Source organism: Barbus barbus (genome assembly GCF_936440315.1).
Source record: "Barbus barbus genome assembly, chromosome: 12".
NCBI lineage: Eukaryota > Metazoa > Chordata > Actinopteri > Cypriniformes > Cyprinidae > Barbus > Barbus barbus.
Window position 1 is genome coordinate 3,600,120 of NC_136740.1, and position 23,815 is coordinate 3,623,934.

At 38.3% G+C, this 23,815-nt stretch overlaps 1 protein-coding gene across 8 annotated transcripts in view; it reads right to left on the minus strand.

The window, feature by feature from the left end:
* The window catches only part of LOC306878505 (type II inositol 1,4,5-trisphosphate 5-phosphatase-like), a 35,172-nt gene that overhangs the window by 7,749 nt on the left and 3,608 nt on the right, over positions 1–23,815 (minus strand). For 5 of the 8 annotated variants that reach the window (XM_079430939.1, XM_079430941.1, XM_079430940.1 and 2 more), the window contains 12 exons: positions 23,480–23,608; positions 18,085–18,160; positions 12,717–12,887; positions 12,042–12,143; positions 11,828–11,942; positions 9,652–9,768; positions 6,320–6,507; positions 6,108–6,219; positions 5,913–6,022; positions 3,954–4,089; positions 3,758–3,868; positions 2,823–2,988 (listed from right to left, as the gene is read on the minus strand). In XM_079430939.1, coding sequence (XP_079287065.1) covers positions 2,823–2,988; positions 3,758–3,868; positions 3,954–4,089; positions 5,913–6,022; positions 6,108–6,219; positions 6,320–6,507; positions 9,652–9,768; positions 11,828–11,942; positions 12,042–12,143; positions 12,717–12,887; positions 18,085–18,160; positions 23,480–23,608 — 1,533 coding nt within the window. Of the gene's footprint in view, positions 1–2,822; positions 2,989–3,757; positions 3,869–3,953; positions 4,090–5,912; positions 6,023–6,107; positions 6,220–6,319; positions 6,508–9,651; positions 9,769–11,827; positions 11,943–12,041; positions 12,144–12,716; positions 12,888–18,084; positions 18,161–19,949; positions 20,020–23,479; positions 23,609–23,724; position 23,815 lie in introns of those variants that run through there. The other 3 variants (XM_079430945.1, XM_079430946.1, XM_079430943.1) reach the window with 2 other exon arrangements.

A 23,815-nucleotide genomic window follows, 5' to 3' on the forward strand; every position in this document is an offset into this window, starting at 1 on the left:
AAATGAAAATCATTTACTCACCCTCAAGTAGTTTCAAACCTGTAGGAATTTCTTTGTTCTGCCGAAGACAAAGGAAGATATTTTGAAGCAAGTTTGTAACCAGGCTGTTTTGGGGCACCATTGACTTCCATAGTAGGAAGTCTAAGTCCCCAGAACTGCTCTGTTTCCCACATTCTTCAGAATATCTTCCTTTGTGTTCGGCAGATCAAAGACATTCATACAGGTTTGGAACTACTTGAGGGTGAGTAAATGATGACAGAATTTTTATTTTTGGGTGAACTATCCCTTTAATACATGTTAACCAGGAGTCACTCTCATTTATTACCGTGACATCGTCTGATAAAATCAACATGCATCTAAACTAAAAGCAGCTATGCAGTGGTTTTGGCTATATTACTTTTTTGTCTCATGCAGCGCACTGCCTGCGTCTGAGTAACAAACTTAATAAAAAAAAAAAGTGCATAATATTAACAGATGAACTATGCTCATGTTTATAATTCCAAACAGTCAGTACGCGACAGGTGCTTGGAAACGCTGTTTTGTGCTCATTTACTGACAAGTCTGCTGCGGGACGGCCAACTGAATGCGCTGCTTCTCTGCCACTCACTGCACAGAACAGACGCGAGAGAGGCGACACTGCTCCGAGAAAGTCAGACCTTGCACTGTACTGGAGACATCTTCCAACTGAACGATAGCTAAGGTTCGTCCGCGCTCGTGTGTTTATGTCGCGCTCGTGTGTGTGAGACGTGATGGCAGGGGCGGTGGATGTTTGTGGCGGTCATTGTATATATTGTGGATAAGTTCTTCTGTGTCATCACTTTCTTCTAGTTCTACTGCTTCAGTTTCGGGACTTTCACGCTTAGTAACACATGCAGTTGTGTCCTCACCACAGTGCAACAGTGAAAAGAGACCCTTCTCAAAAGCCTCGTTCAGACTGTCAGTCCAAATCCGATTTTTTTGCAAATCTGATTGAAATCCAATCATATTTAGATATCTGAACAGCAACGAACTACATGAAATCAATTTGCGCAAATCCGTTTCGAGCTACATTCGTTTGTGGTTTGGAATCCTATTCAAATCGCATTTCTGGAAATCCGTTTCAGTCTGACCGCTCAGATCAGATTTAGCGTAGCTTTTTCACGCCCTCACGCCACGTAAACACGTCAGAGGTTTTTTGCAGAAAACAATATACTACAAGTATACGCACCTCTTTGAGTTTTGAAAGTAGCGGAGACGGCAGCACGGAATAAAGCCAGCTTCCTGCGTTTCTGCCGCTGCCTCACAAGATGAAATATAATAATACAGCGCAGCCGCGACAGCAACATGTTGTATTGTCGTAAGACAACATCTGTATTGCAAACTGTATTGTTGTTACTATTGTTTTTGGCGCAGGAATAACAACGCAACAGCATTACCATAGAAACCAATGCACAGTGTCGTGTTCCGTATGTTTAAAGTGCCCCAATTATGGGTTATGACTAGGGTGGGGTATCGTTTGAATTTTATTGATTCCGATTCTTATCGATTCCTAATTACGATTCCAATAAGATAAAAAGACCCATTAAAAAAAGTCAAACATTTAGATGTCAAACTTATTTATTCTGTCTTTTGCCTATGGTTTTACCAAAAAATACCACAGAAAAAACAACTAGACTAATATAAATTTCAAACAATAAATTGTTAAAGACAAGTAAACAGTAAGTAATAAAACAGGAACAAACTAATCAAATAAATAAAGCTGTACAAATGCCAGGTACACAAATTGAAACCAAAAGTTGAAAAACACTGCATAGTTTTATTTTCATAAATCAAATATTGATTAATTCTCATTAAATTTACGAAAGATATTCAGTCAGTTAATGATTTTCTTCTGTTCTTTGATTAACATTAATGACAGGCAGCACGTTTATTAGACAGATATAAAACTGTTACACACATTTTCTTTCTCATCTGTTTACGTTGACTTAAGACGAAAAATGGCTGTGTTTATGATGATATACTGACGTATTTCGTGCATACTGGTCGATAAATGTGAAAGAGAAGTCCGGCCCGGAACGACCTTTTCTGCAGTGGAAATGGACGTAGTGGTTTGAGAACAGACACAGGTCGGGAACTCGCATCGGGACTGCTGTTCTGTGTTCGCGCTTCAGATTATATGCGCAGATCGCAAACAGTGCACAAGTTCTTTCCCTTCCTGCACTTAAATAGTTTAAAATCACATTCAAATGTGAACGCGGGAGTCGTTGAGCTGAATCTAAATGCACGTGTCTTATCGAATACCCGGTTATTGGAAATTTGGAACCGGTTCTAAAATGGAACTGGTTCTCGCTACCCAGCCCTAGTTATGAAAGGTTCATATTTTGGTTTTGGGAGTCCCCAATAACAGGTTTACATGCACAAAGTCAAAAAACATTTTCATATGATATGAAAAAAAATTCATATCATAAGAAAAATAAACACCGGTATTTGGTATGAACCGGTATACTGCCTAGCACTATGAAGAATTGCTTCACACATCTGTATAATACACATCAAGTATGTTCTGAATGACTGTGGATTGGTTGCTGAAAAATGACTGTTGTTATTGCAACTTCTTGCATCACACCTGGTTAGGACACAGAGTTACGTCATACAACTGACGACATGTCACTGCAGCAAATACTGCTAGTTGTGAGTTGCTTTAACAAGAGGGCATGTAACAACAGTCAATCTCAATAAAACTCTAACAGCTGGCTGATTTAGATCTGTTAACTAGATGTCATTCCATCTACATCGAATAAACACCAACACTGTGGCGAATGCAAGTGTATAATCCCTCTGACCTTGAGCCAAGAAGCCTTTAGCAGGGTTTGCGGTTAACCAGGGCTTGCAGTAGGCGGCCTCGTCCAGCTTTGGAATGAACTCAAACTGACAAGGCACCTGTCCATCATTATAAACGGTCACAGTCTTTGCCTGATGCTGCATGAACTTCACATCCTGGAAGAGGAACTACAGAAAGAAACCAAAAGGAAATATAAACCATTTGCTTTCCATTTAAATGAGCATTACATATTCACAATACTATTCACAAGTCTGGGGTCAGTACTTTTTTTTTTTTTTTTTACAGTTAAAACAGTATTAATATCAAATATCATTACCATTTAAAATAACCGTTTTCAATTTTAATACATTGTAATGTATTCCTGTGATCATTACTCCAGTCTTCAGTGTCATATGATCCTTCAGAAATTATTCTAATGAACATTTGGTCAAAAACATTGGTTGCACTTTATTTTACAGTACGTGAACTTACATGTACTTATAATGTACCTACCTAAGGAAGTACTGGTAATATACGGTAACTACATGGGACGGTTAGGTTTAGGGCTAGTACCTAGTTATTACCTAGTAATTGTAATTACTATAATAAGTGCATAATATGTACATGAGTCACAGGACTGTAAAATAAAGTGCTACCAACACATTTTTTATTATCAATATTGAAAACATGTTGCTGCTTCATATTTTTTTTGGAAACTGACAGTTTTTTTCAGGATTATTTGATTAATAGAAACTTCAAAAAGAACCACATTTATTTGAAATATAAATCTTTTGTAACATTATAAATGTCTTTAGTATCACTTTTGAACAATTAAATGCATCCTTGCTAAAGAAAATATTAATGTTTTTCAAATAAAAAAAAACTTACCGACCCCAAACTTTTGAATATAAGTGTAAAATGTAAAAGTCAATGGCTCAATTATGGAAGACTGCTAACCTCTGTTTGAGACAGAGACACTGAAGGAATACAATCATTCTCCAGCCTGTCAATGTGCCTCACAATCTCTTCGAACGTCCGTTTGTATGACTCCTCGTTCACGACCTTGATCTGCGCAGAGAAACAGCAGATGTCAGTAAGAGGACATAGATCGAGGACTGGCTGAAGGATGCATGATCACGGCTGGTGTTCTCACCCCGATCTCTAGCAGAGAGCTGACGGGTTTGTGGTCACTGGTCTTCAGGGTCATGTGACTCTGGTAATGAAGCTGTTTAAGGTTCTTTCCCCTCCACAGGATGCGGTCACACCATGCTGGAACTCGGCACTTCTCACTGCGTAAACAAAACAACAATGCTTAGATAAAGTGATCAGACCACTAATAACACTTGCCATTTCTTACGTGTATTACATTTCATTATATTTCATGTTTTATTTTGTGTTTGTTTTTTTAGTCCACTTTAGGACTGAAGGAATACTGAGGATCTTGCTGTGTAGCATCTGTAATTCTGTGTCAAAGTCTCCTGAGGACAGTAAATTGTCAGAGCATCACCCCAGCTTTCTGGAAGTTGATGGTGATTTTACAGACACGTCTTTTAGGATTCATTTTCACAGCTTTTATGGTTTGTCTGTCATCAACTACTGTTGTTTTCTCAGGCGATCAGGTCGTTGTTGGTGGTTTCCAAACTCTTGATTTCTCCATGCCCTTTGTTTTTAGAGCTCTAACTGACTTCCTCTTTTCTTTTAGCATCCAAATTGCTTGCTTTTCTCTCAAAGTCAGCTCCCTCATCTTCATCCTGGTTTGTGTGTCATCATCGAATGCAAGATTCAGAATACAGAAGTAATGGATATAACTGATACGACACATTCCCTGCTTTTAATATCTGAAGAATTAATGCAACAGGACACAGCTGATCACTTAGAAAGACCTGAGAGGCAACTGCTCCAATACTTATGCTCACATCAGATAGAGGGATGAACTCTAAAAGTGCTGAACTTCTTAGCTGGTAAAACACGTGTTGAAACGGCTAATAATAAAATGTGACATTCTGTAGTTTTGTCTCATATTCATCTTTTAATCATATTTGTAAATGTCTTGACTCCACAGCCAACAAAGCAATTTTGTCTTTACTGTTCCAATACTTTTGGAGGGCACTGTATATCCTTGGGTAATTATACTGTAAATAAATTGCGGGCATCAGGGAGCCGCTATTAATATGCTGGGCATTAAAACTGCTTGCGAATGCACAATCCCTTTTTAGTTTCACTTTCACTTTCGAGATTCGCGATCGCACGTACTCTGTTTATACTATGGAGCGGCAGTACTTACCACACATTTTACAAGATCACATGCTTGTCAGTGGTTCTCAGGATCTGTAAATCATTCGCCATCATCCTCAGTCATCTCTCCTTACTCTGTTTATGTGGTAAGTGAAATCTTATGTACTGCAGTGTAACAGGCTACCGCTAGCAAGGAGCTAACCATGTCCTTTAGTGGCTCGCGTTATCAGTCGCAAGGCAAGACTTGACGAATCTGATTTGACAATGTAAATCCTTAGTCGGGGACATCCCTACTTTACACTAAAACATTAAGTGCTCATATTTAACTAATTCACAGAACTTTTTTCTCAGAATTTTTAATTGCTCTAAGCCATATCACAACATTGATTATATCATGCGGCCCTAGTCCACGTATAAAGTTAGTAAATGTTTCTTGCAAAGACATTGCTGTGTCATTACTAAGGTGCTATGAGTGGGTTTTTAGCACATTCATATGTGGTTGTTCATTGGTCAAGAGAGCCTCTATAATATTCTGGTATCTAAATATGATTTGGGGCGCTCATTTATTGTAAGACAAATTTTCATTTGTTTTACTACCCCGGAGAAAAACATAGGTCTGATCACTTAGAAACATGACAGCTTACCATGATTTGAGGTATTTATTTATTTATATGCATAGCACAAAATGAATTACGTGCCCAAGTTAACAGTAATAGGTTCCTATGGTCTTTTTGGAATGACTAGTTTGGGTTGTGAACATTGTAGTATGTTTCCATAATACATCAAACTTTACAGACTGGCAAAAAACAACTATGTTGTGGGGAATATATTTTATAGAAAAAGTGTCAGAGGAAATAGTGTGATGGTGTTTTCTGACCTTGTATCCCACTGATCTGAGCCAGTGTCGTATTTGTATGTTGGTTGGAAATCAATCTCTCCCTCCGTGAAGCCCACAAACACAACCTCCTCATCCATCTGCCGTTTCAGCTGAAACACATGCACATCCACGGTCATTTATACTGCCATCTAACTCAACACTCTCCAGAAAAAACACAGCTGTGTTCGGTCTTACCTGGTCGTGATTATACAGGCTCTCAAAATCCTTTTTAGCTATCAAGTCCTTCACATGATCAACTTCAAGGTCACTTATTCGGTAGTTTAGATCTCCCAGCCACAACACAACACTGGAAATGAAGAGAGAACCATGATGATGAAAGATTTAAACAGGGAGAATTAGACTTTTGTCTCTAGTTAAATTGGCAGGCTGTTGAGTTTAGCTCATACTTGTGTTTCATGATGGTGAGGGGTGGTAGTGTGGGGTCATCCTGTGTGAACTGAGTCCTGCGGCAAATGTCCTTGAAGTCCTGATTGCGTCTTTCAAAATCTTCTGTGTGTGCAGCGAGGTGGGAGTTCACCACACAGATGTCCGAGTTGTGAAATTGAAAGCGGATTGCTACTGCACCTTTATTACCCTAAAAGAGAAACAAGGTTATTTGAATGCACCAATAACAGGGCTATATTTTTTTTAGAGTGTTCCTAAATAAAAAATAAAAATAAAGTTAACCCTATTAAACCGGCTGTGTCATCGCCGACACAAACCAAGCTGTATTCATGTTACTGTAACTCTTAAACGGTTTGCACCATAGAAATAAGTCAAAATGCTCATGCCAGTAGACAATTTCCGCTTTTAGACAATATACAGCTTATTATGGCAATGTCCTGATTTCAGCAAACAGCAGAGCAGCTTTTGGGAAGTATGCAAAGGAAGAATCTGAATGGATAATTACAGAACGGTCTGAACAGTCTGAAGTGCGAAAAATCATTTCAAAAACAAACAAAAACACGGGGAAGAATGGGTATACAGCAGAAGATGCAACTGTGATGATTTTTGATGAGATATGGGAGGAGGCAGCGGGAATATAACATGCACAAGTAGGCATGTATCAAGGTTACACTTTATTTTTTTAGGTGATGTTGTAATATTAAAAGTAATATTAACTAGTTGTGTGCACTTACTAAAGGGTTAAGGTTAAGGTAAGGGTTTGGTTTAGGGTTAGTTGTTTGTAATTAGGCATAATTTACTGTTATTACGAAAGTAAATATATGCAACTTGTAACTATGTCACCTTAAAATAAAGAGTTACCCTAATCAGTTATGAGAGAATTCAATAACATAGTGAGAGTCATGACTGTTAAGACTATACAACAATACTAATACAGTGCGGGAAAAAAATGATTTGATCTCCTGCTGATTTTGTACGTTTGCCCACTGACAAAGAAATGATCAGTCTATAATTTTAATGGTAGGTTTTTATTTGAACAGTGAGAGACAGAATAACAACAAAAAAATCCAGAAAGACACATTTAAAAAAAAAGTTATAAATTGATTTGCATTTTAATGAGTCAAATAAGTATTTGACTCCCTCGCAAAACATGACTTAGTACTTGGTGGCAAAACCCTTGTTGGCAATCACAGAGGTCAGACGTTTCTTGTAGTTGGCCACCAGGTTTGCACACATCTCAGGAGGGATTTTGTCCCACTCGTCTTTGCAGATCCTCTCCAAGTCATTAAGGTTTCAAGGCTGATGTTTGGCAACTCGAAGCTTCAGCTCCCTCCACAGATTTTCTATGGGATTAAGGTCTGGAGACTGGCTAGGCCACTCCAGGACCTTAATGTGCTTCTTCTTGAGCCACTCCTTTGTTGCCTTGGCCGTGTGTTTTGGGTCATTGTCATGCTGGAATACCCATCCATGACCCATTTTCAATGCCCTGCCTGGCTTCAATGCCCTGACCCTGACGGTACATGGCCCTGTCCATCATCCCTTTGATGCGGTGCAGTTGCCCTGTCCCCTTAGCAGAAAAACACCCCCAAAGCATAATGTTTCCACCTCCATGTTTGACGCTTGGGGTCATACGCAGCATTCCTCCTCCTCCAAACACGGCGAGTTGAGTTGATGCCAAAGAGCTGGATTTTGGTCTCATCTGACCACAACACTTTCACCCAGTTCTCCTCTGAATCATTGGAAAACTTCAGACGGGCCTGTACACTTGCTTTCTTGAGCAGGGGGACCTTGCGGGCGCTGCAGGATTTCAGTCCTTCACGGCGTAGTGTGTTACCAATTGTTTTCTTGGTGACTATGGTCCCATCTGCCTTGAGATCATTGACAAGATCCTCCCGTGTAGTTCTGGGCTGATTCCTCCTCACCGTTCTCATGATCATTGAAACTCCACGAGGTGAGATCTTGCATGGAGCCCCAGTCCGAGGGAGATCGACAGTTATTTTGTGTTTCTTCTATTTGCGAATAATCGCACCGACTGTTGTCACCTTCTCACTAAGCTGCTTGACGATGGTCTTATAGCCCATTCCAGCCTTGTGTAGGTCTACAGTCTTGTCCCTGACATCCTTGGACAGCTCTTTGGTCTTGGCCATGGTGGAGAGTTTGGAATCTGATTGATTGATTGCTTCTGTGGACAGGTTGTCTTTTATACAGGTAACAAGCTGAGATTAGGAGCACTCCCTTTAAAGGTGTCATCGGATGCCAATTTTTGATGCCAAAGTTGATATGATTCTTTAGGGTCTTAATGAAAAGTCTATAACATACTTTGGTTAAAATTTCTCAATGGTAGTGTAAAAAACAGCTTCATTACCCTGTCAAAATCAGCTCTGTTTTCAGCAAGCGTTTCTAGTCCATGTTGCTTTAAATGCTAATGAGCTCCGCTGACCCCGCCCCTCTCTTCCGAGCAGACTTTAAACTTCAGCCGAGAAACTGGCTAACTAGCACATTATTAGGAAAGGCGATTTGCAAAGATTCATAAAAAAACCCTTATACTCACTTCTTCTGTAGATGAAGCTGGATCACGAATGATTCGCGTGAACACAGACGCATTTAGGCAGATCGGGGATCAGCGCACATTAATCCTCTGCGTCTTCAGCGGCTCAGATGTCGGGAGTAAATGACGACTGCTATGTTCATTATTACATCCAACAACAAAACACCTCAATCGCTCAATCAGAGACATCTTGTCTTCCCCTGCACTGGAGTCGACACAATGGCGGACAGCTCTCAGATCACTCAGGGCGGGTCTAAGGTAAGACGGCCTTGTCAATCAACTATCGTGGGAGCGGTCTGTACAGAACTACATCATTCTGACAGGAACCTCAGAACAGCCTGATTTGAGAAAGGGGATTTTAACATAGGGATTTAAAAAAAAACACTGGGTAGATTTTTATCATTATAGAATGGATGTGTACACACACTTCCAACACACATTTATGTTCAAACAAATTGAAAAGTGAATTTTGCATTCAATGATCCCTTTAAGAGAGTGCTCCTAATCTAAGCCCGTTACCTGTATAAAAGACACCTGGGAGCCAGAAATCGTGCTGACTGATAGAGGATCAAATACTTATTTCACTCATTAAAATGCAAATCAATTTATAAATTTTTTGAAATGCGTTTTTCTGGATTTTCTTTCTTGTTATTCTGTCTCTCACTGTTCAAATAAACTGATAATTTCTTTGTCAGTGGGCAAACGTACAAAATCAGCAGGGGATCAAATATCCCCCCCCCCCACTTTAACGGTTTAATTGTTTTCACAAAAACAGACACCACTCACCATCCGTCCCATGACGCCTGTCCCCACGGTCTCAGCCTCCACCTCAGAGATGTGTGCCGCATGCTCCGCCTTCACATAGAACAACAGCATGATGCCCACCAATCGCACCAGCTTCACCTGCAAAACACAAATTATCAGAGAAGCTTGATTAAATGAAATGACAATTACATCAAAGCCATAGCCAACAAATGTATTTCTTGAGTTCATACTTTTTTCTCTTTACTTATGGAAAAAAAGTCAACAAACATGGGGGTTAGTAAATTGTAACTACATTATATTTTTGGGTGAATTCATAATATTGCATGTTCAATCAATTTTAAGGTAGGACACTAAAAAAAAAAAAAAAAAAAAAATTAATGCACTGGTGAATTTTGTGATAAGTATATTCTCAAAATGCCTTTTTTTCTCATGAAGCGTGAATTATACAGTCGTGGTCAGAATTATTGGCACCCTTGGTAAATATGATTAAAGAAGACTCTGAAAATAAACCTGCATTATTAATCCTTTTCCTCTTTTATTAAAAAACAAAAAACAAATCACAAAAATCTAACCTTTCATTGAACTAAAACAATTGAAAATGGGGGAAAATCTCATTATGATATAGGGCTGACGGTATATCGAGTTTGTACGATATACCGATAAATTCTTTATATGCGATACGATATAAGGCAATGCCGTTTATATCGATATACAGTTTAAAATGAGCGCATCTGAAAATATAGCTGAGGACACAGACTGAACTGCTGCGGAGAAAGTGCATAATACATAACATGTGACAAACTTTATATGAAGGGCTTTAAAACACTGGTAAGATATAGAAGCCTGTAGTTTAGTTTGAGTTTAAGACGGCTCTGACAGAAAGGCTGTGTGTGAGGCTACTCGCGCTGTTTAATGTGTTTGAGATGTGCTGTTTCTCCATAATGCTTAATTTCACAGGTATATTCTCCATCTGTAAATGTTAGAAAGCCATGGAAATATTTCCATTTTGCTGTCAGAAGTGCATGGGCCTTCTGCTTTGAGATTCTCCGCTAAACTTCACAGACTTCACTGAACGAGCGCCGCCAAGAGCGCAATGAAATAGGAGCGCAATAATTCTGACTAAAATATCAATTTTGCTGAAATATTTGTAGTTAATAAACAATAAATGACGTATGTAGAATTTTAAACCTACAAGTAAGTGTATTTGTATGATAGCACTAACTGTAAAGTGACAAAACAGCCTTTTTACTCAATTAGTCTGTTTTTTTATTTTCATTTTTAGTTTAGTAAATTTAACTTCTGCTTTAAAAGCATTATTTTTGTTTTTAGATTGCAATGTTACAGTGTTAGAATGTAATGTGATTTTAATCCTTTTTAAAACATAAAGTAATTAGTTATATTACTAGTTAATTCTCACAAACAGTAACTGAGTTACATCATTATAAAATAAACTAATTACCAGGGAAATAACTATTGTTACTTTTTTTTTTTTTTAAATGTTCAAATATGTCAAATAACTTGGATGCCCCCAATTTTAAATATGTTAAATGAATGAAATGGTCATTAAAAAGAATAATATATATATAATAAATAAATGAAAATAAAGCTTATGTTTGGAAAATGGCAGTTTTTTTTAAATATCTCATAAGATAAGGCCGCAATAAGGGCACTTGTCGGCTTCTGCACTAAAACATGAACTCGCGATGCCTTGAAAGTGAACAATACTGGCTTTTTTGACAAAACATGTTTAGGGTTCAGATCACGCTATATGTGGAGAAACTTTTTTAAAGTGGCGTTTATCAGTTTTTATAATATATATATATATATAAAAACAGAAATATTGTGAGAGAACCTTTAACTCTAATATGCCTATGAAATTAAATATGAAATTTCCCTAATGTTCAGACTGTATTCAGTTCAGAAGTGTAAGAAAAATAACGCAGATTAAATTAGACTGCCTCATTTGCATATTTAAACACAACATTTTTGAAATTTGGGGAAATATGGTGATCTCTATTAGTATTTTATACTGACTGCTTTCCTACTAAGTAGTTTGTTTTATTTATTACATTTTATTCATTATAATCCATCCGTATCAGCAGCATATTCTAATAATGCTATGTTTTGTGTTAAAGATCTGGATTAAGGACATTAGAGCACACTAGATCATGGGTGAGAGGGCAGAGGAAGTCCTTACTAAAGCGTACTTGGCATCTGGATGGAGGCCCTTGTAGACGGCTAACATCCACTCGGGTTCTTTAGGAGTGTCATTGAAGAGAAACGCCTCCTTACTGAGATCCAGCTCCTGGAACCTACAGATAGAAAACAGCAGGGAAATCAGAATCACTGATTTGTTCAACTTCATTGCTGTTTAGGTTCATATAGCTAAATATAATAATGTGGAGTCTTACCCCACGAGGTAAAAGTCTGGAGGAGCGGCAGTGGATGCCAGCCATGGACTGAGACTTTCCTTTGGATTCTGGCCATTCACATTGTAGGTGCCCAAGAAAAAGCTGTTGGCACACAATGAGAACAGAGTGAGTGATTCACATGATCTCACGACACAAGCCAAAGGGAGAAGCTGTCAGTATAAATTAAGAAGCATCTCACATTCTGAAACCTCACAATCAGCCTGAGAGAACTTCAGCAAAGATCAAAATAAAACAGGCATCCATGAATAGTGTTCATGCATGTGCAGCTGTAGCACTGGTTTCCATCCAAAAGGGGGCACCGCTGACACAGTACTGCAATTGTCCACTCAAGAATGATCATAACTTACCTTAAAAATACATTGAAATTAAATCTAGACATTTAAATGTAAAGTGACAGTAAAGACTTAAAAAAAATTACTTTTTCAAATTAATATAAAAATGCAATTAGAGGCATAAAAAAAGTCAGACCCATTGGGCTCAGGCTGAAATGCAGGGCTCTAATTAACAATGTCACTTTAATAACTCACAAAATAACATTTTTGTTTACATATTGTGAAATGTAGGCCACATGGGACCATGGAGGCCTCTGAAAAGCAGCAGATGCAAATGTTAAAATCAGTGCATGACATAACAGGCAAATGCACCCAACTGCACCTGTAGTTCGTGATGAAGGTGTAGGCGTCCTCGTTCTTGAGGAGCTCACATTTGATGAGGTTATCCCGCAGGCCGAACTGGGGCATGCCGAGCATCTGGGATTTATTTGACAGGATGGGCTGGGAGTTTCGGATCAGGTCATCTCTCACCTCACTCTTCACTCTCTCCGGACTGAAATAAAATCATCAGCGTGCTTTATGACATTTTTGACAGAAATGTTAATACTTTTATTCAGTTAGGATGCATTAAATTCATCAAAAGTACCAGTAAAGACTTTTATAATGTTACAAAAGATTTCTATTTTAAATAAATGCTGTTCTTTACTTTTTATTTATCAAAGAATACTGGGGGGAAAAGGATAAAAACAAGACAAATTACAAAAAATAAATCCATAAAATATATATAAAAAGTACAAATTAGTTTTTCAGTACAGTAGCCCAGGTTTATTTAACATGTAGATAGAAATCCTAATTATAATTCTAAATCAAATGTAAAAAATACTGTATAGTCTTCATTGGTATTAAATAAATTAGTCATTTAAATGAAATAATTGTTGAATTAAATAAGTCTCTTTTTTGTTGTTTGATGCATTAATGAAAAAACATTAATAAAGCAGACAGCAACAGCTTATTAGGCTGCTGTCACTTTAAGATCAAATGTGTGGATCTAATATAGCAGTGGTTCTCAAACTTTTTACACCATCAGTTTTTATTTACCTTTTAAGTAGCTACAATACATTTTCATTTAATCTTTAAGTACAGTACAGTTTTTATTTCACTTTTAAATAAAGTACTTGATTAAAAAAAATGTAATAAAATAACACAGGCTGTGTGTGTAGCTGCAAGTAACTATAATCAGGCCACGTGTCCACCAAAGCCAGCTGAAATGCCCAGCTGTGAGCGCTTGAGAGGGCAGCATATTTTGTGTTTTTTTCAGTTGAGACGCTGTGGTTGCTATTATATGGAATATCCGCTGAAGTAATATGGCAGACGCATCGCGAATGAAATGTTCTCCGAACATTATTTTTCATAATATTATGGTACTCCGGCAATTCCATCTGGTAATGACATAAATACTTGGAGACAAGCAATATTAACTTCTCCATTGTTGTTCAGTCGTAGTACAAGCAGGCTGTGACCGTATTAGTCCCGCCCCTCCTCCACTCTGATTGGTTAGCTGACTAAAAAGTGACAGCGATGAGCACTAAGTTTTACCCAAATTTGAACATTCTTCAACTCTCGGCGCTGAGAAAAAAAAAAGAGTGATCAGCATGAAAAAGACGCTCCCATTTAAAACAATTTGCTAGCCTCGGGAAACCCCCCCGCTTTGCTGGACACATGGCCTAATTTATATTTAATTCAGAGATTCCTCTGCATATCACTAGAGGAAGCTCTCGTACCACACTTTGAGAACCACTGTAATATACTGATAAACATCCAATTTTCTCCTAACTGTTTACGTTCACATAGAACATGGCAGACTGTGTTAACATGAATACTCCGGCCAATGGCACCTTTTGGGATAACCGTGTCTGTATTTGACCATTCAAGTTCACGGTCATTTTTATTGTTGCGGTCTACATCCCCCCGTGTGCAAACGCTAAGGACGCGCTTTGTGAACTACAGCGCCATCAGTGAACAACAAACAAAAAACCCCGACGGCTTTTTCATCATAGCCGGTGACTTCAACCACGCAAACTTAAAGACAGTTTTGCCAAAGTTCTACCAACATGTGAACTTTGCAACAAGGGGAAACAACACACTGGACTTTGTTTACACAACAGTAAAGAACTCCTACAAGGCTGTACCCCGCCCCCACCTCGGGTACTCAGACCACATCACTGTTATGCTAATCCCAGCATACAGTCCACTTCTCAAACTCGCCAAACCGGTTCAAAAGATCACCGTATGGCCAGACAATGCCACCTCAGCACTGCAGGACTGCTTCCAGGACACAGACTGGAACATGTTTAAAGAGGCAGCCACCTACAACAACCACACAGACCTGCATGAGTACACTGAAACTGTGACTGCTTACATCAAAAAGTGCACTGATGATGTGACAGTCACCAAGACCATCACCACACGTGCAAACCAGAAGCCATGGATGACAGCAGAGGTTCGTGGGCTGCTAAAGACCAGAGATGAAGCATTCAGATCAGGAGATAAAGCAGCCCTCAAAACAGCAAGAGCCAGTCTGTCCTGTGGCATCAAAAATGCAAAACGGTCATATGCTCAAAAAAATCAACAACCACTTCACAGACAGCAGAGACACACGGAGCCTGTGGCAAGCCATTCAGACCATCACTGACTGCAAGCCCCCGCCACAGGCCTGTGATGAGGACACATCCCTCCCCGATGCACTCAACCACTTTTATTCACGGTTTGAAATGCAGAATGACACACCTGCACAAAAACTGCCCACAACGACCGGGCTCTGTCTGTCTCCAGCCGATGTAAGGAAGACCCTATCTAGGATTAACGGCTGCAAGACCCTCCAGCGGACAGTGAACACAGCTGCAAAGATCATCGGTGCCCCTCTCCACTCCATCCTGGACATTTTCCTTACACGATGCTCCAGCAAAACCAACAGTGTCATGAAGGACTCCACCCATCCCTCCCACAGTCTCTTCTAGCTCTTACCATCAGGAAGACGGCACCGGAGCATCAGAGCCCGCTCCGCCAGACTGCTCAACAGCTTTTTCCCCCAGGCTGTGAGAGCCCTGAACTCAAATCACCCTGCCCCCCTCTGAAACCCCATGCAAACCCTTACCTCCTGAAACCCACCCCAATTCGAAGTGTGCTACACACAGGTGAGTGGGCCTGTACAAACCACCTGTAGTAACACTCTCCTCTATATGCACTAGACACTTTACACACACTGCTGCGGGTACACAATCCCACAAAGACTCAGCAATATATGTATGTTTACATGCTCATGCACTACAAATCATCCTGCACTGTTCCCCAACCAGCTGTTTGACTCAAAATGTTTCTCTTTGCACATGTACAGTATTTGTGAAACATTCGTATAGTTTGTATTTTTTATCTTCTATTTTTTAGTTTGTATAGGGTAAATACTTATATATATTACTTAAAAACTTATATATATTACTTATATATATAGTATACTTATAGTTAAATCTGTCAGTAGGTTAGTTGTGTATAGGTTTATAGTGTTTTTTACTTCATTGTTGTATGTCTGTATTTATGTATCACCGTGGTCCTGCGAGGCACGACATTTCGTTCCACTGTATGTCCCCACATGTAGCAGAATGACAATAAAGCTCAACTTGACTTGACTTGAAGTGCAATAAGTTACGAAAAAGAACTGAATTTGGGATCGCATGCTGTCTGAGAGAGCCGGCTCTCTATACGTGTGGTTTGGATGCGTGTCCGTCAGCGCGAGCACTTCATTGCGGCTTATTGTAATTAGTACAGTAGCTGATTTTACCATCAAACACATCCCATTCTCTCATTAATGTATGTTTCTTTAATACTCTAATATGCCATTAACATTCAGTAGTACAGCAAAGTTAAAGAAATTTAAAACTTAAAATAGATTTTTGAAATTAGTGAAATTAGTAGAATTTTTGAAATTAGTGAAATTAGTAGAATTTTTGAAATTAGTGAAATTAGTAGAATTTTTGAAATTAGTGAAATTAGTAGAATTTTTGAAATTAGTGAAATTAGTAGAATACAGAACCACAATTCACGTGAATTGATTTTTTTCTTCCACCCATATGATGAAACAAACAATATTTAACATCCAGATGCAACAATTTCCTTTTGAAAGGACAGATTATTTAGATTTAATTGTCTGAAAAGCAAAAAAAACAAGTAAAAAGTCATGTAAAAAACAAATATAAAGTAATATTAGTAAAAAGTAATGTCAATTAATGTAAATTAACTGCTTTCAATCAATTTAAAAAAAATTATCGCATTTTTCTGTAATTAATCATGATTAATCCCACCTAACATTAAAGTTCTTAAATATACTTTCATATTGCAATAATTTCACATTCAGTCTTCAGATCAATGTACAAACATCATGAAGGCAGTATATATATAATATTTGCCATCTTTTTTATGACTGAAGGTCAGTATCACTGAAGCCAGCACTACTGATGTCTCTATAAAATAGTTTTTACCCCTTATATTTATCCATTGGTTATTTATTTGCACAGGTTATTATTAGGTTAATTGCCTGCTATTTCTTTAAGAGCTGCCGCTGCTGAACATGACGTGGATCTGACACGCACTGTATTTTCTCTCAACTCTCTTTCTTTACCTTTTCTGACCCAATTCAGGTCTTAAAGTTTGTAATGAACTGACGAGTTGAATCGGGTGTGTTAGATGAGGAGACAGTGCTGGGATGCTCCAGGACAGTTTTGAAAACCATTTCAGAGACATGTTCTTAAAATATAACATATTACATGCACGCACAGTTTTAAAGCATGCACGTAGTTTCATTCATGCTTTGATATGAAAAGATACAGGCTACCAGCATAGTACTGTTTCTGCAATCCCTTGACTCGTAAACGAATTTGGAGTGCGCGTCTGAAACATCTCCCATTTCATGTGGTCATAAAGATGTTCAGCAACTAAATAAACGCACTTCATGCCAAGAAAAAAAGAGACCGAGGCAGCAGTTGTGAGTGGGGTGGCCAACCCTTTAGCCCCGCCCCTGCGTTAAATATCTGTTAAACTGCAAAAATGAAATCGCCTGCATTAACATGCTAATTTTGACAACACTAAAATAAACACAATATGAAAGTATTATTTTAAGGCATTAAGAATTTTGGTTAAAATATGACTTCACACTCTCTACGCACAACTCAAAAACCATAGTGATCATTTTACACTGGGTAAGAATGTTTAAAATACTGCTAAAAGAGAATAAAAGTTATTGTTGTCGTTGATTTCTCTTTGATGGTATATGACACATCATTGTACACGTGAGCAGACATGACACGGTTTCAAGTTTTGTGACTCATCTCGTTTTAATGACTGAAAATTTGTCTGCAAGTCGTTGCCCGAATGACTTTGCACTAAATAAAACACAACTGAATGTGCTGATTCATGTTTTAAAAACATGTTTACTGTAACTGAAAATATATGTCTCGCAGCTGGTTTAGTTACTTGTATCAGGCAGCAGTGATTTCATCAAAATCAATAGGACAGTCACATAAAACTGACCGAGGAGCTTGAATCTGGCCCACAGGCCGACAGCTGACAGACTCTGGCTTAAATCAGGAATAGCCAGGAGAAGTCGAACTGTTATAACTACATATAGTGTTCGTGCCTTTATGAAAACAACATAAAACTGACCTGAGCTAACTGTGTCTGCAATAAAGTGAGGAATGTACCTTTCATGCACGCCGTCTCCTCTGGTCCGCTCGTCCTCTTTCTTCTGCCCGCTGTTGTTGGCTGCGTGTGCTCTTTCTGCAAAGGTGGAGACAGATTTCACAGACAAAGCTCAACTCAGATTAGTCTACAGCTTTACATAAACAGCACTTAAACACACGTCAGATATCTCATAATTTCAGAGTTTTTCAGGAACTGAGTCCTACAGCTCTTTTCCATTCCTGATCATATTAAAAGCAAGTTTGTTACAGCAATTTGTAAGAAATTATCTCCTCTGATAACAAGCAGAGCAGAACAGGTCAAAGTCCCACTGTGTCATCATGAATCAGACGTAAAGGGTCCAGCGCACCTCGTCGGCTGATAATGGTATGAGGGTGTAGAAAAGAGGAATGTGGGAGGGACCAAAACAAACATGAGCTTCCTCAAAACTATTTCATACAGGGCAGGAAATTCAAAGGAAAGGTTTGGCAACAATGGTTTCTGCATTAATACAATAAAGTTCGGTAACAAATGCTTTATACGGTGGGCAGGAGCCGAGCTACATGTTTCAATGCCAATGAAGAAAGACATTGCCAGAAACACGAAGATGAAATGAAAGTCAGCATGAAATTAAAATTTACAGTACAATAAATTTATGCACAATTCCCTTTTTTTTTGACTTTGTAATGTTTAATCCAAATGTCATAACTGGACCTTTTGTTGAAATGACAAACAAATAATCTATTACACTCAGATGAATGCCACAATACAGAAGACACGACCTGTTGCTACTTCTGTTTCATTGCAATTGTAATAAACTAAATAGACACACCTGCCCATTATGTGTTTGATTAAACACTTGTATATTATACATCATTCATTTCTGATGAATATGTCATTTTTGTGACTTTGTATTGGACTAGATACCCTGCTTAAATTTCGACTCTCATGAAGTAGAAAGTGAGGAGACATCAGTCCAAATGAAAAAAATAATAATAACTAATTGAATTACACTTTCTAAATCAAGATTTTAGGTTAAAATTTATATCCAGTACAATCCAATGTCTCACAAAGACTGTGCATTGTTTTGTTTTTTCTCTAATTTAATACAAATATTTTCATTACAAAAATGTATCATATTATATTAAATACTGCCAGGTCCAGCACAATTTAAAAGTTGAATAGAACGATTTACAAAGAGCTTCAATGGGAACAAGAAACTAATTCAGATACTCCAGATTGCTTTGTTATCTATAAACAATGCAGAATCTGCAATAAAAACTGATTTTGAATCATCTCAGACTTTTTCATTTAACATGGTTTATGTATTACTTTTAATATTTGGTTAGTTCTGCAATATTCCTGTGATCTGACAAATAAATATTGAATGAAAGTGCAAATATTACAGAATTAGACAGATGTTTAATATAAAATAATAATAATATATAAAATACTTTCATACGTGTGGAGAACGTCACAAAGCAGGGCACTACAGTCAAATACCCCATAATACTGACTAGTGTTAGTGATGAACAAGCAAAATAAATAACAATATAACCGTGTCAGATTATCACCTGTACATGTGATCAATTCCTTTATGTTTCTATATCACATCCTATCTAGTTAGCATTTCTGAACATCAACAGTGTCTCTAATGTTAGAGTATTCCAGCATTGCTTTAGGAGTCAGAGGTGCTGTCTAGGTAGGCAGCTCACTATGTTTTGAGACGCAGCCAGACACTGAGACAAACCAGGAGTTATTTATGTCTAACTACTCAGAATGTTCCCGTCAAACCGGACTAATATCGTATTTGTATGCATAATGAGATATCTGTAGTTATCGGTTTACTTTATTTAAATTTATATCTAACCGAGAGCACTTTTCTTACCATTTAATCCAGTCGTATTAGACATCTCTCTGTCTACACACGGACCGACTCGAGCGCATTGACCGAGTCCTACTATGCCGAAGGTTTGGCTCATGAATATTAATGTACCTTCCTCTGGCGTCCAGTCACAAGCGCTCATTTACCAACGTCAGCTTTGCAGCCAATCAAATAGACCGTAGGCGTGACGTCACTATTCATGAGCACAGCCTTCGCCGTAGTAGAACTCGTCATGACGCTTCCAGTCTGCAGACTAGAGCAATGGATTGAGAATTAGACTCAGCTAGCTAATAATACTTTCACTATTCCAGCCAAACTTTGATAATATAATGTAAAGAGCATCTTATTCATAAACAACACCGAAATTCCTGTCCAACAATATATCCAGTGCTATCTGCATACAACTATAATCCAAATATGAATTCTGATAACACTTTATATGGCAGAAAGTGTGGTTGAGGACAGTGTTGTTACTTGTTTTCTAAAACTTTTAATAAACTATCAAAAATTATTTTTGTTAAGTGAAATAATTTTGAAATGAGATCAAATACAAATAAAAGTTGATGGTTTAAGTTACAGTAGTGAAATTGTACAAATTAAAGCTACATAGATAAAAAAACTAATAATAATAATAAAAATGACAAAAACAAAAATGGCTAAAACAAATTAAAATCGGTATTAAACAAACTTTAAATATCAATGCAAAACTATATCAAAAGGCCTATGTAAGCAATATTAAATGAACACTGTTAATGGATAATAAAATGATGATTTCTAACAAGCTCGTGGTTTCGCTGAGGTTATAATCCGCTGACGACGCAGTGCTGGCATGTGGATATACTGGTCTGTTTACTATAAGATCTTCATGCAACAAACAAGAGAGCAACGGATACGATTCTTCTGTAGGGGTTTCAGTGTTTGGATGATTATAGAGACCTCTGTACACTAAGCAAATATACAGTTGTTGTTTTTTTTACCACCAATTAACACAGAGCAGAGACATGCCACAGGTCCATGACGAACCTACTTTTGTAAAGTTTTTCCATACAGTATCTCACAGAAGTGAGTACACCCCTCAAATTTTTGTAAATATTTCATTACATCTTTTCATGTGACAACACTGAAGAAATGACACTTTGCTACAATGTAAAGTAGTGAGTACAGCTTGTATAACAGTGTAAATTTGTGTCACGTCTATATGTTCAATTTGTGTTTTGACCTAGTTTTTGCCTGTCCAGTTTAGTTCATCGTCATCACCTGTTGTTTATTAATTATCCCATTAGCCCCTGTGTTCTTAAGTCCTGAGTTCTCCCCAGTTCTTTGCCAGTTATTGTTTGATGTTACGTGTATTGAAACTACCCTGAGTTATTCCCTTCAATTCGTGTGGATCATAATATTAAAAGACTTTATTTTTGGATTCCCTTCTCTCCTTGAAGTTTGTTCTACCTGAGACCGTAACAATTTGCTGTCTCCTCAAAATAACTCAACACACAGCCCTTAATGTCTAAACCGCTGGCCACAAAACTGAGTACACCCCTAAGTGAAAATGTCAAAATTGGGCCCAAAGTGTCAATATTTTGTGTGGCCACCATTATTTTCCAGCACTGCCTTAACCCTCTTGGGCATGGAGTTCACCAGAGCTTCACAGGTTGCCACTGGAGTCCTCTTCCACTCCTCCATGACGACATCACGGAGCTGGTGGATGTTAGAGACCTTGCGCTCCTCCACCTTCCGTTTGAGGATGCCCCACAGATGCTCAATAGGGTTTATCTCTGGAGACATGCTTGGCCAGTCCATCACCTTTATCCTCAGCTTCTTTAGCAAGGCAGTGGTGGTCTTGGAGGTGTGTTTGGGGTTGTTATCATGTTGGAATACTGCCCTGCGGCCGAGTCTCTGCTTCAGTATGTCACAGTACATGATGGCATTCATGGTTTCCTCAATGAACTGTAGCTCCCCAGTGCCGGCAGCACTCATGCAGCCCTAGACCATGACACTCCCACCACCATGCTTGACTGTAGGTAAGACACACTTGTCTTTGTACTCCTCACCAGGTTGCCGCCACACACGCTTGTCACCATCTGAACCAAATAAGTTTATCTTGGTCTCATCAGACCACAGGACATGGTTCCAGTAATCCATGACCTTAGTTTGTCTTCAGCAAACTGTTTGCGGGCTTTCTTGTGCATCATCTTTAGAAGAGGCTTCCTTCTGGGACGACAGCCATGCAGACCAATTTGATGCAGTGTGCGGCGTATGGTCTGAGCACTGACAGGCTGACCCCCCACCCCTTCAACCTCTGCAGCAATTCTGGCAGCACTCATACGTCTATTTCCCACACAACCTCTGGATATGACGCTAAGCACGTGCACTCAACTTCTTTGGTCGACCATGGCAAGGCCTGTTCTGAATGGAACCTGTCCTGTTAAACCGCTGTATGGTCTTGGCCACCGTGCTGCAGCTCAGTTTCAGGGTCTTGGCAATCTTTATGTAGAGCAACAATTTTTCACATCCTCAGAGAGTTTTTTTGTGCCATGTTGAACTTCCAGTGACCAGTATGAAAGAGTGAGAGCGATATCACCAAATTGAACACACCTGCGCCCCAATCACACCTGAGACCTTGTTACACTAACAAGTCACATGACACCGGAGAGAGAGAAAATAGCTAATTGGGCCCAATTTGGACATTTTCACTTAGGGGTGTACTCACTTTTGTGTCCAGCGGTTTAGACATTAATGGCTGTGTGTTGAGTTATTTTGAGGGGACAGCAAATTTACACTGTTATCCAAACTGTACACTCACTACTTTACATTGTAGCAAAGTGTCATTTCTTCAGTGTTGTCACATGAAAAGGTATAATAAAACCGTTACAAAAATGTTAAAGGATTAGTTCACTTTTAAAAAAACTTTTGCTGATAATTTACTCATCCCCATGTCATCCAAGATGTCCATGTCTTTCTTTCTTCAGTTGAAAAGAAATGAAGGTTTTTGATGAAAACATTTCTCCATAAAATGGACTTCATTGGGACCCAAACGGTTGAAGGTCCAAATGACCTTAATTTCTTTTCGACTGAAGAAAGAAAGACATGGACATCTTGGATGACATGGGGGTGAGTAAATTATCAGCAAAATTTTTTTTAAAAAGTTAACTAATCCTTTAAGGGTGTACTCGCTTCTGTGAGATACTATATAAATATATATATATACAATTGTAATGATGTGTTACACTGGAAGAATGCAACGCTTACCTGATTTAAAATGACCAGCTCTACACAAAAGCATCTAAATACGTTCTCATGCCTCACTAAAGTCTATCTTCTTAGGATATGAGTGACAGTACATCATGTTATGAGCATGTGCAACAACATTATTTGGTTAACTGAGACCTGCCAGATTTTTTATGAGGCTGCATTTATTTCAACAAAAATACAGTAAAAACTATAATACTGTGAAATTGCTATTTAAAATACCTGTTTTCTATTAGAACGTACTTTAAAATGTAACTTATTCCTATGGTGGCAAATGCAACGCTTACCTGATTTCTTAATTTGACTCATCTTGACAGTCGCTGCTGACTTTTTTAGCGATCGAGCTGCTTTTGACATCTTGTACTTAGAAAGCCAGTCAAATTTTGGTTCTTGCTTTGGATACTGCTCACAGACATCTGCAATTTTAAAAGACAAATGTATTTATTTTTTTACATAGATTAATTAAACTTTCAGTTTCAGGATAAGTGATGAATACATAGAAAAAAATATGATATGAATACATGAGTCTCACTCTTAAACATCAATCATTTCTATGTATATTCTGAGAAAGGCAAAGAGGAACTGTATTTTTCTTCTTTCCTTTGCTGCCGTTCTCTCTCTCA